We start from the raw sequence: 18,134 nt of genomic DNA on the forward strand, positions 1-18,134 counted from the left end.
GGGGTTTGGGTTTAATTCCTGGTCAAGGAACTAGAGCGCACATGCCATAACTAAGAGTTCGCATGCCGCACCGAAGATCACAGATTCTGAGTGCTGCAACTAAGACCAGGTGCAGCCAAATAAATTAATTAATTTAAAAAAAAATAGGTGAGTGTGAGAGCAGAGAATAGGACTTCTTTGTTTGTTTTCCCTTGGTCACACACATGCAGGATCTTAGTTCCCCGGCTAGGGATTGAACTCATGCCCTCAGCAATGAGGGTGGCTGTCCTAACCACTGGACCACCAGGGAACTCCTGACAACAGGAGTTTGATGGGAAAATGTATTCACCTGAGGCATCTGATACAGCTGGCTCCCAGGTGTTCTCCTCCTGGGTAATCCTGGCAAGTTTCCCACCTTGGAGTCATCTCATAGTAACAAAGTTCCAGTGGTACAGGCTTGGGAGAGCTGACTGTGCTTATGGCTCAGTAACTTCACAGGGATAACTTGTAATTGGCTGTTGTGGAAATATTTACACTATGGAAACTGACAGACACTATACTCTCTTCTCACTGCCAGGAGTGATTCCATGTTCACCAGCACATGACTGGGCTCCTTTCACCCCTTAGGATGAGTGAGTCTTCCATCTCTTGTCAGTCCCTGGTTAACCCTTTCTCAGGGGACTGGTAGGATATTGTCATCCGCCTTTTAGTACTTCTTGAAGCAAGGGGTTCGGAGCCAGACCCCAGGGCCAGGCTGCTACTCAAGCTATTCCTGACTGGCCCATCCTTTCTTGAGCCCCCAAGAGGTTAAACAGAAAAGCAGGTTGTTGCTAAGAAACCTTTCAGCGTTACCTCTAGGGAGGGGACTTGGCAAGAGGAGTAGTGGGGCAGAAATAATAGGTGGCTGGATGGCTTCAAAGACTCAGGATGCTTCAAAGACTGTTGGCTCTGGAATCAGGCAGGAGCCCCAGCACAGTCCTCCCACCAAGACTGATCAGGATGACACTGCCTCAGATATATGTTCAAATCCAGATTCCCCCTTTAACTTGAGATGTAAATTGGTTTCTCTGAGCCATCTGTCAATTGGAAATTTTAATGCCAACCTCTTAGGGTTGTGCTAAAGATTCAATGAACAGACACAAAGCACCTAGCATAGAGAGAGTTTTTTCAATTCTTAGGAGGTGAAAATGAAAGAAAACAAAAGTAGCCATGCATAGCAGCCTGAGCTAAGAGGTGTTTGAGCCTCATGTTTAATATCTAATTGTGCGATTTAAAAGTCCTGACAGGTTCTGACAGGGTGCATCTCAAATAGAAACCCTAAAGCGATGCTTTAAAGACTGAATCCCTCACTTTATTTTCATGACAATCTCATGATGTAAACATTGACCATGGGGCTTCCCTGGTGGTTCAGTGGCAAAGAATCTGCCTGCATTGCAGGAGATGCAGGTTTGATCCCTGGGTCAGGAATATCCCCAGAGGAGGAAATGGCAACCCACCTAGAGAATCCCATGGACAGAGGAGCCTGGGGGACTACAGTTCATAGGGTCACAAAGAGTCAGACACAACTGAGCACGTATGCGAATACAATAAACATTGATCATAAGGTACAGATAGTGAAACTACGGCTTTGAAAGACTCTTTTCTTGCTAGAGACCCCATAGTGAACCCCCAACTCACCCCCAACATCACTGTACTAGGTAGGGCATTTTCTACTGTCCAGAGTGGCCTGGAACACAACCGGATGTTAGGGCAGGGTGTTTCCTAACAGGTCCTCTCTCAGAGTCAGTCACAGCCTTGCTCAAACCAGAGAGAGTGGGTGTTACCTGCACCAGCCCTGTCCCAGCTCTGAGTGGTCTGGAGGCTTCCTTTGAGCATTTCTTAGGGGAATGCCCATGTCTGTTGGCCTGGTGACACCCAAAACATCCAGAGTGTAAAGAAAGAATTATTGCCTGCCATTCCAGTTCTACAAGGATCAAGCCATTAGCCACTACAGTGGCCCATGACAGTGCACCCTCCAGGAAATTCAGGATGGGAAAAAAAAGCAGGAAACATTCTGTGCTTTGGATATACAGCCCCTTGAATAGTTAAGATGCCTATCTAGGGACTTCCCTGGTGGTCCAGTGGTTAAGAATCCGCCTTGCAATGCAGGTGATGTGGGTTCAATCCCTGATCAGGGAACTAAGATCCCACATGCTGTGGAACAACTAAGCCCTCACTCCACAATTACTGAGCCTAGATGCTTGAGTCCTTGTGCCACAACTAGAGGGAGAGTCTGTGCACCCCAAGGAAAGATTCCGCATGACACAACTAAGACCCAAAGCAGCCAAAAAAAAAATTTTTAAGATGCATATCTAGGGAAAATTTCAAATGACCCCAAATTCTTGCATCTTTTCATTCACAGAAAAAACATTAAAATCGTTAATTTGATATGTCTGTTCTTCATCATTAGCAGTAATCTTTAGAAGCTTGACTACTTGTTTTTCCCAGCAAGAAAGTTCATATATAACCTGGCTCATCCCTTACCTCTTCAAGCGGTTTCTCGGTGCTATTTGAGAGACTGTCTCTATGGTTGTGATCCGCGGCTGTGCACTTACTTTTCTTTCAAGTCAACAAGACTCTGTATAAGCGACAAGATTGGAACTTGCTTTGGCAGGAATTGGAGTCAGACAGACACGGGTTCCAGTCCTGGCTTTACCGCCAACTGGAGCTTAACCTCCTAGCTGTACTTTCTCGGTGAAAATGGGATTGAATGATTTTTAGGTCCAAGGGTTGGAGGGAGGGACCAGTGAGATTAAGTTTCTAAAACTGCTTTAGAAAAAAGCCCCAGCTATGCAAATATGAGGTGCCTATAATCACTGTTGTAAAACATTGTGTAGGAGGTTGATCCTTCTAGGAGTGGAAAACTGGGTGTAAGAGCAGTGTGTTTGATTCAGCAAATATACCAGGAGGGCGTGCTCTGAGCAAGTTCCCTGTGAGGCACCAGTAGGGTCACAGAAAATTCCAGACCCTCAGCTGAAAAACTTGCCCCCTATTGATTTTGTTTGTATCTTGTTAACTTCAGGTGAGGATGTGAGATGTCTGTCAGAAAAGTTTGAGGAGATGTAATATCAAAACCAATGAACTCTCATTTGTTTATTTAACAAATATTCATTGGGTGGTACCTGAGGTAACAGGTGCTAGGAATACAGGACCTGTGCGTCCAGGATAGACTTAACTTTCCATCACCAAGTAAAAGATGAAAAACAAAAGGAGAGGAACGAGGAAAACTTTCAGGAGCTGGCTGAAGACATAAAATCATTGAACAAAAGAGGGAGGAAAAAAAGGGACTGTGCAACTTTATGTCTCAGTTCATGGGCAAAACACATTTTTATTGGTTTCAAGAGGATTTCCTGATGGAAGAAGTATTTCAATAAGGGGTCTTCCGGCAACAGAATGAATGATTTTCTTAATAGCATTGTTTTCTTTATTTTTTCCCCAACAAAAATTTACAATGAGATGATGGGGAAATTTTCAAAGACAGAAAAGTTGAAAGGATGGGAGCTCTCATATATTCACCTCCTAGTTAATTCACAGTTAATATTTCACTATGTTAGCTGCAGGTTTTTTGTTTGTTTGTTTGTTTGTTTTTTAAGAGTAAGTTTCTGTTAGGGCTGTTTCAAGGATCATCTCTTCCTCAGGATGTCATAACCGCATTTTCCCTAGGACAGAGGATGGGTTAGGGGTGTGGCAGGAAGAGGGGGATTTTAGTGTGGGAATGCAGTTCTCTGGGAACCAGACTGGATGGGGTGGGGGGCGGGGGACGACTAGAAAAAACAAAAAAGCTCCCAGCACCCAGTTCCGCTGCCCTCGCGCTTACTGTGTGGTCTCTGCCGGTTAGCCAGAGGACCAGAGTCTCGTGGCAGCTCTTGGCTGGAAGTTCTAAAGGATCATCTTTCTCCTGCTCCAGACCTGCCGTCCTTCTGCAAAGGGTAGAGAAAGGCAGCGATGGCGGCCCAGGAGTCCGCCCGGGGGCACAGGGAAACAACTGGGAATCCCTAGAACAGCTAAACCGAGGGGACCGTGAATTCTGCAGCTTGGCACAGCCCGTCGAGTCGAGACGGTCCTTCGAGTGCCGCTAGCCTGAGCGCCCGGGAGGGAGCAGCCGGCGGGTCGAGTGGGGATGCCGTCCTGCGGCAGCTGCAGGGCTCTGCGCCGCCCACTTTCCCGGCGACTCAGGGCCGCTGTCCCGGGCGAGTGGGCTCGGGGAGGGACCAGCCTCGGCGCTCCGCCCCCGGCCTGCCCCGACCCGACTCGGCGCGCCCGGGCGCGCGCCCTTTGCATAAAGCCCTCCTCCTCGGCCAAGGTAGAGGAAGTTGGGCTCCCGCCTGGATGGGAGGCGGGAGGGAACTCAGCTCCTGTTGTTTTCCGTCAGCGGGAGTGGGTGGCGGGCGCAGGGGGCGGGGTGCGCCCTCCCACCACGGGCTGGGCTCTCGGGAGGGACAGTGGCGCTTGGAGCCCGGCGCAGCTTCTAGCCCCTGACATCGGGCTCACCCCAAGCATCCTTCCTGGGGGTTGCGGAAAGTGGAGCTACTCTGCCGTTCCGAGGACTTGGGAGGAGTACTGGGTACCCCTGGGGAGTGCACATCCAGCCGAGCCGGAGCTTGAGTTTCCCGAAGGGCCCCTGCCCGCATCTGGGGCGAGATGGCCGCAGGCGTCCGGGCGTCCGAGTCCTGGGTTCTCGTCTGCTTCGGAGCGCTGCTGGCCCGCTGGGTCACCGCAGGTAAGGGGAGACGATCTGGAGGCAAAAAGTTGATGCGAGGCAACGGTGGGGAGGGGAGAGCCGGGGACCGAATTCCCTCCGACTCCCTGGATCCAGTCGTGGCCGAGGCCTCGAAGTCGCCCTGGGAGGGTCTTGACTTTCCTGCTCGCAGCTCAGCTTTTTGCAGGAAGGAATTTTACCGAGCCCTTGATAAAGGGCAAGACATCCCTACCCTCCTTAGAGTGGGCAGCAGGCGAGGCTGCAAAGGGCCTGCGGAGGTGAAAATTGGGGAAACTGAAGATGGAAACGTTGAAGAGGTGTGAAATGTTTATTTTTATTCTTTTTTTTTAAAACGGCGTATGTAAATTCGTGGTTTGGTTTTACGTGCTGCGCTGGTTCTCAAACTCGAGGCTCCTTCAGTTTCCTCTCCTCTCCTCCCTCTGCCCAAGGTTGAACTCGCCTTGCACCTGTAACCTGTGATTTCCCTACTCACTCCCGCAAGCCGACCGGTGTGGACTATGGCAAAATTATGCTTTTCTCCATTACTTAAAAGAAACGAAAAAACTTTTACTTTGAAATAATTTCAAACTTATAGGAAACTTCCCCTACACTTGACATTGCCTCTTACTCTTGATATGATTGGCGAAGAGTCTTAACTTGCTTCATCTGTGATCTGCCTTGGAGCAATAAAGAACAGACGGTTGCTTACAAAAACATTTTGTTGTTGCTGTTGTCTTGTCGCTAAATCCTGTCTGACTCTTTTGTGACCCCATAGACTGTAACTTGCCATGCTCTTCTGTCCATGGCGTTTCCCAGGCAAGAATACTGAAATGGGTTGCCATTTCCTTCTCCAGGGGATCTCCCTGACCCAGGGATCAAACCCATGCCTGCTGAATTGGCTAGCAGGTTCTTTACTACAGAGCCACCAGGGAAGCCCTTACAAAAACATACAGAATTTTTTAAAGGTTGAAAAAATATTTTTGAACTTAATTCACCAGTAAATGCATGTCTTTTGCATTCAGGGCAGTGTGACAAGCAGTGAGAGGACCTGAGGTGAGGGAAGGGAGATGGAGTTTGCCAGAATACTTACAGAGCCCTATTTTCAGGAGTCACCCAGTCCAGTGTGGTCTGCTGATCTCTTGTAGGTGCCTAGAGGAATTGCCCGCTGTGAGCTTCCCAGCAGCAAGTGCCAAAAGTTCCTAATTGTGAGGTTCTCACAAGTTTTTATTTTGCTTTCTTTTTAGCAATTATTTAAAAACAATAAAATTCTCATAAGCTAGATTTCTAGTTTAGGTGGGAAAATCTGAGGATCTTGCCGCTCAGGGCCTGCTTTCCCAATGGAACTGAGTTGTGGTCACCCGTTTTCATCTAGGATAGGTGACTTCAAATTTGTTCCCTGCTCCTGGCTGTAGTATTAATACTAATGCTTCCCCCTGGCCCACTGAAGTCATAGACATGACTGGGCTGGCACCTCCATATGGAGGGGTGGTCACTGTGCTTTGGGGAGGAGAAGTGGATATACCGTCTCCAGTCGGCTGACCCTCAAAGTTAAAGGTGATTGTGTATTCCCTACTTCCCAGCTGTCTGCAGTGTTTACTGTACTGTGGATATCAAGGGCCTGGGGACCTTTCAACCCAGAACCCTGGGTTGAAATCATCATTGTGGAATGAACTGGCTGTAGCTCTCCACACGAGGATGTTTCCTCCATTGCCATGCCCAGGTATTTTGACGCCCAGGTCAAGTTCACCTTTGTGTACAGTGCCGGAGGGCTTTCCTTGCTTGATGTATTTTTGTTCTTTGTTTTTCAAGCTGGGAGTTGTTTTGGGGGAGAAAACCATCTTTCTCCTGTCACTTAACTCCAGACAGTGTTCAAGGCCCTGCTGTCACCTCAGGTTGTAAATCTGGGATCATTCTTGAGAAAAGAATAGGAAAAAAAAAAATAACTGTTTGATATAGTCCCAACTCTGTAAATGTTAATATGATGGCAGCTTTGGAAAAGGGTTGTTTATATTGTTTCTTCCTCTGGTACATATTCTTCTTTTTTTACTTGGATATAACTGTTAGTTTCTACAGTACAACACTGTGAATCAGCTATATATATACATATATCCCTTCCTCTTGAGCCTCCCTACCACCCCTACCGTCCCACCCCTCCAGTCCATATTCTGAATTTAAGGTTGGGGGACTTTCAGGGGCCCTCTGGATACCTTATGGACCACTTCTAGTAACGTAGAATGTCTCACTCTTCTGGTTGGGAGACCGAGTAAATTCCTGTGACCTGGCGCATCGAAGATCTGAACGACAGTCCCAGCTCTCCCAGTGGCTTTTGTGGGAGCTTAAGTAAATCACTTCGGAGAAGGCAATGGCACCCCACTTCAGTTCTCTTGCCTGGAAAATCCCATGGACAGAAGAGCCTGGTAGGCTGCAGTCCATGGGGTCGCTGAGAGTCGGACACGACTGAGCGACTTCCCTTTCACTTTTCACTTTCACACATTGGAGAAGGAAATGGCAACCCACTCCAGTGTTCTTGCCTGGAGAATCCCAGGGATGGGAGAGCCTGGTGGGCTTCTGTCTATGGGGTCACACAGAGTCGGACACAACTGTAGTGACTTAGCAGTAAGTAAATCACTTCAGCTTTCTGGACTTAAGTTTTCTCAGCTATAACATGAGGTTTGGATGATTAAGCATGGAACCAGTGCACCCTCAAGGACCACCCATTCCATCTCCCTATCAGACATCACTAGTTGATGGCTGTGTTCTTCCCTACCGAGCCCTGACTCAGCTTGTCCTGAACTCAGCCCTCAGGACTGAGGGCTCTCTAAGGTCACCTTCAGCGTCAGTGTTTAAAAAGAATGGAGTGAGGAAAGCCAGGAGAAGGGAAATGCCTTAAAATGGTGTAGTTTGTGGTTATGTCATTCTAGTCCTTGGAGGAAAAGACAGTGTTAGCTCAAGTTCCAAGACTAAAGTTTCACCAGGGCTTTTCCAAGGCTTTTTTTATTCCTTTGCCAAAGGGCCTGGGAAGGGCAGGTCTTCAGGTCTCACTAACACATTGTTGCATCTGTAATTCTGCAGTTTTTTTCTCCTCAGTGGGGATTCCACTGACAACTTGGGTTCCCAGGCCTAACTATTTAAAAATAATTCTCACTTGTTTTTTAAAGTGATTGTTTTGAAGTGTTTCTTGCTGTTTTGGAATCTCCATCATTAGGTCACATTTTCTGCCTTCCAACAAGTGATTAGAATTTATTTATTTATTTTTTTTCATTTTACCCTGGCTTCGGGGAATGGTGTAGCTACAATGGGAGAGTGTGGGAACATGCTGTAGCTTCAGCTGTCCTGTGATTTTTCAGAGGTAGCCCCTTCCAACCAGATAAAAGCCCAAATACAGATAACGGTTACTCTTTGTTTTATAAAAGAGAATGAGTTCCAAAGGCAGGTAACAATTTTTTTACAACCTAATTGAGATATAATTTACTTACATACTATATACTTTACCCTTTTAACTGTACAATTCATTGGTGTTTAGTATATTCACAAGATTGTGCAACCATCACCATTAGTTCCAGAACATTTTCATCACAAAAAGATGCCCTCTACTTAAGTATTAAGTCTCTCCTGGGCTTCCCTGGTGGCTTAGTGGTAAAGAATCTGCCTGCCAGTGCAGAAGACACAGGTTTGACCCATGATCCGAGGAGATCCTACATACCACGGAGCAACTAAGCCTGTGTACCACAACTGTTGAGCCTGTGCAGTAGAGCCCAGGAACCACAACTACAGAAGCTCGTGCACCTAGAGCCCATGCTCTGCAACAAGAGAAGCCACCACAATGAGAAGATCCAGCACTGCAACTAGAGAGTAGCCTCTGCTCACTGAAACTAGAGAAGGCCCAAACGCAGCAATGAAGACCCAGCCAAAAATAAATAAAATTTTTCAAAAGTCACTCCCCACTACGTGCCTCTGCCCCCAGACAAGCCACTTCTCCAGCCCTAGACAACAGCTAATCCACTTTCTATCTCCGGAGATTTACTTATTTGGACATCTCTGTAGGTTTGCCTGTTTGGACATCTCATAATTGGAATCACAAAATATGTTGTCTTTTATGACGGCCTTCTTTCACTTAACACAGTGTTTTCAAGATTCATCCATGCTATAGCTTTTGGCCTTTTTTATGGCCAAATAATATTCCCATTATATGGATATACCACATTTCATTCATTCCTCAGTTGATGGGCATTCAGGCTGTTACCACCTTTTGGCTATTATGAATAATCTGAGCATGCATGTACAAGTTTTTGTGTGGACAAGTTTTCATTTCTCTTGGTCATACACCTAGAGGTAGACTTGCCAGGGTAGAGTCATATGGTAGCTTTACCTTGCGAGGAAATATCAAACTGTTTTCCAATGTAGCAGCACCATTTAAAAATCCTGCTAACAATGTATAAGGGTTCCAGTTTCTCTGCATCTTTGCGACACTTGTTATTGTCTTTCATTTTAGCCATCCTAGCAAGTGTGAAGGAGCCTGGTGGGCTGAAGTCTATGGGGTCGTTAAGAGTCGGACAGGACTGAGCGACTTCATTTTCACTTTCACTTTTCAAGCATTGGAGAAGGAAATGGCAACCCATTCCAGTGTTCTTGCCTGGAGAATCCCAGGGATGGGGGAGCCGTCTATGGGGTTGCACAGAGTCGGACACTGTTGAGGTCCTTTAATGGACTGGAACCTGGTGGTCCGGAGTCGACGATAAGAAAGTAAAGGAAAGAAAGAGGCTGATATTCCTTGGTTTGCACAGAAAGCCAATAAAGCCCCTGGCACAGGGCTTGCTCTGTTCACAGAGGCTTCAAGCTCCCTCTTGATGGGGTGAAGGCACAGAGCGCCTTCTCGAGATGGTCTTAGAAGCCTGGGCAGGAAAGTGAACTCAGAGGGCCTCTGTGCTCCAAAGAAATAGCCTGAGAGACAGAGAGAAAGAGAAAGAAAGACATGGGGACTAGAGCTCTGATGGAGCAAAGGTGTTTTATTCAACATTGTGTAGGTATTTATACTGTCTTACAAGATAGCTGTTTTCAGCAGAGATAAAGTCAAAACTTCCAAGTTATCAAGAAAACATGAGGTCATCCATATGAAAGAGAGGGTTGTAAATAACCACTTTTACCATATGGTTCATAAACAGGAAGAGGGTACTTATCACCGTATAGAAAAACTAACGAAGGAAATGCCTGGATTCCTTAGTCCTGGGAGAGGCTTGCCTCTCCTCTTAATTTCTGAATATTCAGGAATTAATAAGGAACAGAGAATTCCTGACAGATCCAAAACAGCACAGGAAGCCTCCTGTTAAATGCTTCCTGATAGGACACGACTGAAGTGACTTAGCAGTAGCAGCAAGTGTGAAGTGTTAGATATCTTATTGTAGTTTTGATTTGCATTTTCCCTAGTGACTAATGTTGAGCTTTTCACGTGCTTATTGGCCTTTTATTTATCTTTCAGAGAAATGTCAATTTAAATCTTTTGTTCATTTTTACATTGTCTTCTTATTGTTGAGCTTTGAGAGTTTTTGTATATATATATTCCACATACAAATCTCTTCTCAGATGTGATTTGCAAATATTTTCTCTCAGCTTGTGGGTCTTCTTTTCACTTTATTTTTTTGTATCCAAAATGTGTTTATTGGGATGGTTTCCCATTCATCTTGTTTCAGGGTGCTTTTTAAAAAATATTTGTTTATTTATTGGCTGTGCTGGTGTGGGCTTTCTCTGGTTGCAGTGCGCAGGCTTCTTATTGTAGTGTCTTCTCTTGTTGCGAAGCACAGGTTCTCGGGCACCCTCAGGCTTAACCCAAAGTCACAAAGATACATTCTTTTGTTTTTTTTTTTCTAAGTAATTTATAGCTTTCTAAGTATTTTATAGACCATATAGATCTATGGTCTATTTTGAGTTCCTTTTTTTTTTTTTAACCTCTCTGCCTGGCTTGCAGAATCTTAGTTCCCCAACCAGGGATTGAACCCAGGCCACAGCAGTAAAAGTGCTATGTCCTAACCACTGGACTGCCAGGGAACGCCTGATTTTGAGTTAATTTTTATATGTGATGTGAGGTAAGGGGTCCATCTTCATTCCTCTGTGTGTGGACAGCCAATTGTCCCAATACCACTGTTGAGGGCAGTTTATTTTGTAATGAAATACCATCTTTCACAAAACCCCAGAATATTCTCATACTTTGAAAACTTCCAGTGTGGTGGAAAAAGCACTGAATGGAGCAAGAAATCTAGACTCTGGTTGCACACTGCTACCTTCTCATTGTAGGACTTCAGGCCAGCCCACTTCCCTTCTTTGCATCACAGTTTTCTCATCTGTTGAATGTGACAGCATGAGTAAGACTGGTTCTGCCCGTTATTCCTGCACCTGTGACCTCTTTGTATATGGGTGCTGATTGTGGAGGGGGCTGAAATATTAGGACATTTCTCAGCAAAATGGGCTGCATTCGCTTCTTGTTACCTGGTGGCAGTCTTAATGCCAAATCAGTTGCCTGAGCATTTGTCAGTCTTGAATGCGCATCAGGGTCACCTGGAGGGCTTGTGAAAATGCAGAGTGCTACCTCCCACCCCACCCCTGGGTTCTGATTTAGATGTTCTGGGTGGGACCTGATAATCTGAATTTCTGACAGTGCTGTTGCTGATATGCACTTTCCATTCTGCCTGGGAACACCAGCTTCATCTCTACCTAGCTAGTTCTTTCCTGACCGTCAGATCTCAGTGTGGCTTCCTAGAGGAAGCCTTCCCTGTCACAAACCACAGCTAGACTTAAGAGCCCCTTCTCCAAGCTCCTATCATGCTATTTATCACACTGCATCCTAATTGCCAGTTTATTGCCTGTTTTTTTTTTTTTTTTTTGCCATGCTGCACGGCATATGGTATCCTAGTTACCTGACCAGGGATCGAACCCATTCCCCTGCAGTGGAAGTGTGGAGTTTTAACCGCTGGACTGCCAGGGGAGTCCCTATTGCCTGTTTTCTCCTCTAGACTGTGAGATCCTGCAGGTTTCTGTTTTGTCTGTCATTGGCTCCCCAGTGCCTAGCTCAGAGCATGCCCCAAAGTCCCCACTCTGAGCCCATTCCTGCATGGAGCTGCTGAGTGGTGTTGCATTGTACCTGAGATGGAGAAAGACAGAGAGCAGCAGGAAAGAGGAAACAAAGCCAGAGCCCTCTTCCTTCCACCATTCTGGATTTCTAGGCAAGTAAAGCCACTCGGGTTCTGTATCAGCTATTTATTGCCACAATAATCTATGTAACAAAGCATCACAGAATGGCAATGAGTGCTTATTTCTGAAGGGCCTGGGAGTATTGGACAGTTGGCCCTGCTGTTCTTGCCTGGGCTCACTCATGTGTCTGGGCATCAGGTGAGTGGCCATAGCTGAGAGGATTGAGGCAGCTGGAGTCCACACCATGTATTTTTCACCCTCCCCTACTACCTAGCCCAGGCACATGCATCTCAAGGTGGTAGCAGAAGGTGAGAGTGAGCAAGCCCAATCACACCAGTGCTTTTTAAGTCTCTGCTTGCAACACATTTGTTAACACCCCAGTGATCAGAGTAAGTCACATGGTGCTACCAGAGTCAAGAGTGGGAGGGCTCTGTGGAGTGACATTGTGAAGGGCATAGACAGTGGAGGAGGGGCTTATTAGGACTGTTTGCAGCTGTGATCCACCACAGGTTCACTACTGTCAATTACTGGCCAATAATCCCAACAGGGTGGGGCTCGGTGTATTATTGCATCTCAAACATACATGCCTGTTTTGTTTTTTTTTTAAATCTTAATGCAGGGGAACGGCAAGAAAAGGAAATTATCTAGGATCAAGAAAGATAGTAACAGCCTGACCTTTCCTTGCACAGGATTGGAGGCTGTCATCGTTGGAGAAATTCACGAGAACATCACCCTGCACTGTGGCAACATCTCGGGACCGAGGGGCCTTGTGACCTGGTGCCGCAATGACTCGGAGTCGGTCTTCCTCTTGTCCTCCAGTTCCAGCCTCCCACCAGCCCAGTCACGCTTCTCTCTGGTGAATGCCAGCGCCCTGCACATCGAGGCGCTGAATCTGCAGGATGAGGGGAACTACACCTGCTCTGAGGTCCTGAACAAGACCGAGACCCGGAGGTTCCAAGTGTGGCTGCAGGTGGCCAGTAAGTGGTGGGTGGGGATTGCAACTAGTGGGGAGGTGCTCAGAGCCTTGGACCTGAGGAGGCCTTTGGAGTCAGTAGCCTGGCTTTCATTCTGGGCACTCGCACGTGCAAGCTCTCACATCTGTCATTTCCTCATCTGTATAATGGGGATAATAGGAATTCTTGCCTCATAGAATTGCTGGGAGGAATAAATGCCAGTATATCTACATATATACTCCAATACTTTGGCCACCTGATGTGAAGAACTGACTCATTTGAAAAGACCCTGATGCTGGGAAAGATTGAAGGAGGGAGGAGAAGGGGACAACAGAGGATGAGATGGTTGGATGGCATCACTGACACAATGGACATGAGTTTGAATAAACTCCGGGAGTTGATGATGGACCGGGAGGCCTGGCGTGCTCAAGTCCATGGGGTCGCAAACAGTCAGTCACGACTGAGCCACTGAATTGAACTGAACTGATACCTATGTAAATTGCTGTAAATGGCTCCTGGCATATTATTTATTAATAGTTAGCTATTACTTTTAGCTTATTAATATCATCCTTGCTATTAATCTCATTTTATTATGCAACAAACTCAAAGTATAACATAAGCAAGTCAGACTGCCTGAGTTCCAACCCTAAGGATAGGTCATCTTGAGTAAGTAACTTAATATCTCTGAGATTCAGTTTTTCTTATTTGTTAACTGGGGACAATGCATTGCATGCCTTACCAGATATATGCTCTTATGCTCTAGTGCTAAATACAGGGCTTAGTATGAACCACTATTACTACTGTCTTTCCTAAATCAGTCTATCATGTCTGTCAATATATATGCATGAATTCAGACCAACAGTTGGCAAATTATAACCTGTGGGCCATTTTTAGACTTGTATATTTTTGTATGACCTGCAAGTGGCAAATATTTTTTTACATTTTTAATGGTTGAAAAAATCAAAAGAAGAATGATACTTGTGACATGTGAAAATTATATGAAATTCAACTTTAGATTCAAATAAGGTCTTATTTGAACATAGCAATGCTTATCCAGTCACATATTATCTCTGATTGTCTTTAGTGCTATAATCTCAGAGCTGAGTGACTGTGAAACTGATTGTATGTCCCACAGAACCTAAACTATTTACTCTCTGGCCCCCACAGAAGAGTTTGTTGATCACTGTCTTAGAGGGATATCTACATTCTAGTTGAGTGGAAATACTCATGTGATCATCTTATTGCTCCCTGATTTTCTCATCTATAAATTAAAGAATTTACTCATTCCCTTAGTCAATATATATTTACTGAGAGCCTGATGCCAGACACTGTTCCAGGCACTGGGCCACAGGAATGGATTGGACAGAGACTGTCCCTACCCACACCGAACTGACATCCTAATGGGGGAAGACAGACAGTCAGCAGGTAAAAAAATGCATCAGGCAGTATCAGAGTGACAGGTGTTGTGCAGAGAATTGAGGTGGCGTGATGTGACTCTCTGAAACACTTTACATGGGTGGGTCAGGAGCTTTTGGAAGGAGTGACATTGGCAGTGAATGATATGTTGGAGCCAGTCACGCAAAAGAGAGAGAGGGATCCAGGCAGAAACTGAACCGGTGCAAGACGAGTTGAACATGGTACATGTGTAGGTGAGAAGGCAGCTGGTGTGGTGGGAACCCAGGATGTGAGCAGGCAGGACGTGTGAGATATGAGAGGCAGGGCCAGACCACGTGGGGCTGGGTAGGACTGGTGTTGTGGGTTGAATTGTATCCCCCAGAGAGATATGTTGATTTCCTAATCTCAGTACTTGTGAATATGACTTTATTTGGAAATAGGCTCTTTGCAATTACCGTCAACCTAAGATGAGGTCATCGTGTGCTCAGTCACGTAGTGGTGTCCAACTCTTTTGTGACCCCGTGGACTATAGTTAGCCAAGCTCCTCTGTCCATGGGATTTCCCAGGCAAGAATACTAGAGTGGGTTGCCGTGCCCTCCTCCAGGGGATCTTCCCGACTCAGGGATTGAACCTGCATCTCTTGCATTGGCAGGCAGATTCTTTACCACTCTGCCACCTGAGAAGCCCAGAAGATAAGGTCATTAGAGTGGGCCCTAATTAAAATTGACTGTTATCCTTATAGGAGGAAAATGCATGCAAAGAGAGAAAATGCATGCACACAGGGAGAACTCACACAGTGGCAGGCAGAGATTGGAGTAGTGCAGCTGCAAGCAAAGGAATGCCAAAGACAGATGGCCACAGCAGCAGCCACTAGGAAAGAGGCAAGGAAGGGTTCTCTCCTAGAGCCTTGAGAGGAGTATGGCCCTCCTGACATCTGATTTCATACTTAAGGATGGTGGGAGAGTCAATTCTATTCTTTTTTTAAAAAAATATTTATTTGTGTATTTGACTGCACTGAGTCTTAGTTGCAGCATACAAACTCTTTAGTTGTGGTATGTGGGGTCTAGTTCCCTAACAAGGGGTCAAGCCCAGTGCCCTGTGTAGGGAGCATGGAGAATAGCCACTGGACCACCAAGGAAGTCCCAATTTCGGTTCTTTTAATCTGTCTAATTTGAGGTACTTTGTTAAGGCAGCCCAAGGATACTAATACAACTGGCAAAGATAATTGGGACTCTTATTCTAGGTGTAGGAGGCACCCCTGCGACTTTAAGCTAGCAGGGGTCTTGTATCATTTAAATTACACATAATGGATGTGTCTCATCACAAAGAAAACTGGTAACATAAAAAACAAGGAAGCCAGTCAGAGGTGCAAGATGTTAGTGGTCAGAGTCAGGGTGAAAATGTACAGTTCAGAGAATATTTTGGAGGGAGACTGCCAAGATTTGCTGCTGGGTTGGAAATGGAGGATGAAGGAAAGAGAGGCTTCGAGGACATGTCCAGATTTTTGGATGGTTTCTAAGGTTCCCACCAACTCTCAAGGCTTATGGAATTTGCAAATACAATGTTTTTGGGTCTGGATAAATTGCTGAATGACCCAGAATGAATGTGGGTGTATCAAAAAATGTCACCCAACTTGGCCCAGTTCTTATTTGTTCCTGGCAGGTGCCAACAGACCTCCCTCACTCCAGCTGCCAAACAGTAATAATTCCTTTGGGACTACCCTGGCGGTCCAGTGGTTAATACTGTGCTCGCACTGCACAGGGCACAAGTTCAATCCCTAGTTGGGGAACTAAGATCCTGCATGCTGCATGATGTGACTAAAAATAATAATAATTCCTTCATATCAATGTCAATAAATGTCTTTTTTTTTTTTTTTAAATTTTTGGCTGCACCATGAGGCATGCAAGATCTTATTAGTTCCTTGACCAGGGCTTCAACACACACCCCCTGCAGTGTAAGTGTGGTGTCTAAACCACTGGACCACCAAAGGAGTCCCTAAATGTCTTTGCTTTTGACCTCAAGGAGTAAGGTGGCATTACAACTTTGGGTTTTTATTTTATCCTCACTCTCTCTGATTTATGATGATTTTATCTGACACTAACTTATTAATCATTGGCTAAGTTTATTGGAGGATGGATTAGTTTCATTATTGCCCTGAGGGAGATAAATGCAAGGTCTTCTTGTGATGAAAGTGAACTTATGTTTTTTTAAAAAGTCACTAAACTCAAATGGTGCTTTGAGCTCTCTGAGTTACTGTGGTGTGATTTGTGTTATGGAAACTTCATTTGGAAACATATGGTGTCCCTGACTGGTGTAGGGCTTGTTCATGAAAACAGGACATAGGCTATCTTAGTCAGTTTGGGCTGCTATAACAATAGCATAGACTGAGTAGTTTAAAGAACAAACATTTCTTCCTCACAGTTCTGGAGGTTAGAAAGTCCAAGATCAAGGTGCTGGCAGATGCAGTGTCTAATGAGGGCCTGCTCTCTGATTGGTAAATGAGTATCTTCTCTCCTTGGTAGAGAACAAGGAGGGAGGAAGCAAGCTCTGGGGGCCTCTCCTTATGAGGGCACCCATCCCCTTCATGAGAGCTCTTCTCTCAGGACCTAACCCCCTCCCAAAGGCCCTACCTCCAAATGCCATCACACTGGACACAGGCTTCAGCATATGAATTTGGGGGGGAAACAAGCGTTCAGTCCACAGCACAGATATCGTCTGGTTTCACATACACCAAAAGGAACCCTCTGGAACGTCAGGCTGTGTTCCCATTTCAGAGAGACCCCAAGCTATACCATACCCCTCCAAGCACCAGGGAGCCCCTTCCTGCTCCTCAGACAGTGGCTAAAGGCAAGCCCTTGGCATCTCAGATTGGAACTCAGCCCTCATTTCTGCATGGGAGTTTCAGAAAATGGACTGGGCTTGACCCCAGAAGTTTGCACCTTCATCCAGTTTCCCTTCTTCCCATCAGCCTACCTGTGGCAACCAGAGATCTGATCTCTTTTTCTATGAGTTTGTTTGTTTTTGAACTATTGGGTTGGCCAAACTTACGGATAAATCCGAACAGACTTTTTGGTCAACCCAATATAGTTGACCTACAGCACTATGTTACACAACACAGTAGGTTGATATTTCCGTACTTTTCCAAATGATTACTGCAATAACTCGAGTTATGATCGGCACCAGACAGATCAGATCAGATCAGTCGCTCAGTCGTGTCCGACTCTTTGTGACCCCATGAATCGCAGCACGCCAGGCCTCCCTGTCCATCACCAACTCCTGGAGTTCACTCAGACTCACGTCCATCGAGTCAGTGATGCCATCCAGCCATCTCATCCTCTGTCGTCCCCTTCTCCTCCTGCCCCCAATCCCTCCCAGCATCAGAGTCTTTTCCAATGAGTCAACTCTTCGCATGAGGTGGCCAAAGTACTGGAATTTCAGCTTCAGCATCATTCCTTCCAAAGAAATCCCAGGGCTGATCTCCTTCAGAATGGACTGGTTGGATCTCCTTGCAGTCCAAGGGACTCTCAAGAGTCTTCTCCAACACCACAGTTCAAAAGCATCAATTCTTTGGCACTCAGCCTTCTTCACAGTCCAACTCTCACATCCATACATGACCACTGGAAAAACCATAGCCTTGACTAGACGGACCTTTGTTGGCAAAGTAATGTCTCTGCTTTTGAATATGCTATCTAGGTTGGTCATAACTTTCCTTCCAAGGAATAAGCGTCTTTTAATTTCATGGCTGCAGTCACGATCTGTAGTGATTTTGGAGCCCCAAAAAATAAAGTCTGACACTGTTTCCACTGTTTCCCCATCTATTTCCCATGAAGTGGTGGGACCGGATGCCATGATCTTCGTTTTCTGAATATTGAGCTTTAAGCCAACTT

The 18,134-nt window shown here is 45.8% G+C and overlaps 1 protein-coding gene across 2 annotated transcripts in view; it reads left to right on the plus strand.

The window, feature by feature from the left end:
- Positions 1 to 4,309: 4,309 nt before the first annotated feature.
- Positions 4,310 to 18,134, plus strand: part of VSIG10 (V-set and immunoglobulin domain containing 10) — a 42,390-nt gene continuing 28,565 nt past the window's right edge. For both annotated transcript variants that reach the window (XR_824209.1, XM_010828536.1), the window contains exons 1-2: positions 4,310 to 4,738; positions 12,589 to 12,876. Coding sequence is in view for 1 of the 2 variants with exons in the window: in XM_010828536.1 (XP_010826838.1) it covers positions 4,660 to 4,738; positions 12,589 to 12,876 (367 nt within the window). In the remaining variant the exon portion in view is untranslated. The remainder of the gene's footprint in view (positions 4,739 to 12,588; positions 12,877 to 18,134) is intronic.

Source organism: Bison bison, unplaced genomic scaffold (assembly GCF_000754665.1).
Source record: "Bison bison bison isolate TAMUID 2011002044 unplaced genomic scaffold, Bison_UMD1.0 scf7180017864495, whole genome shotgun sequence".
Classification (NCBI taxonomy): domain Eukaryota; kingdom Metazoa; phylum Chordata; class Mammalia; order Artiodactyla; family Bovidae; genus Bison; species Bison bison.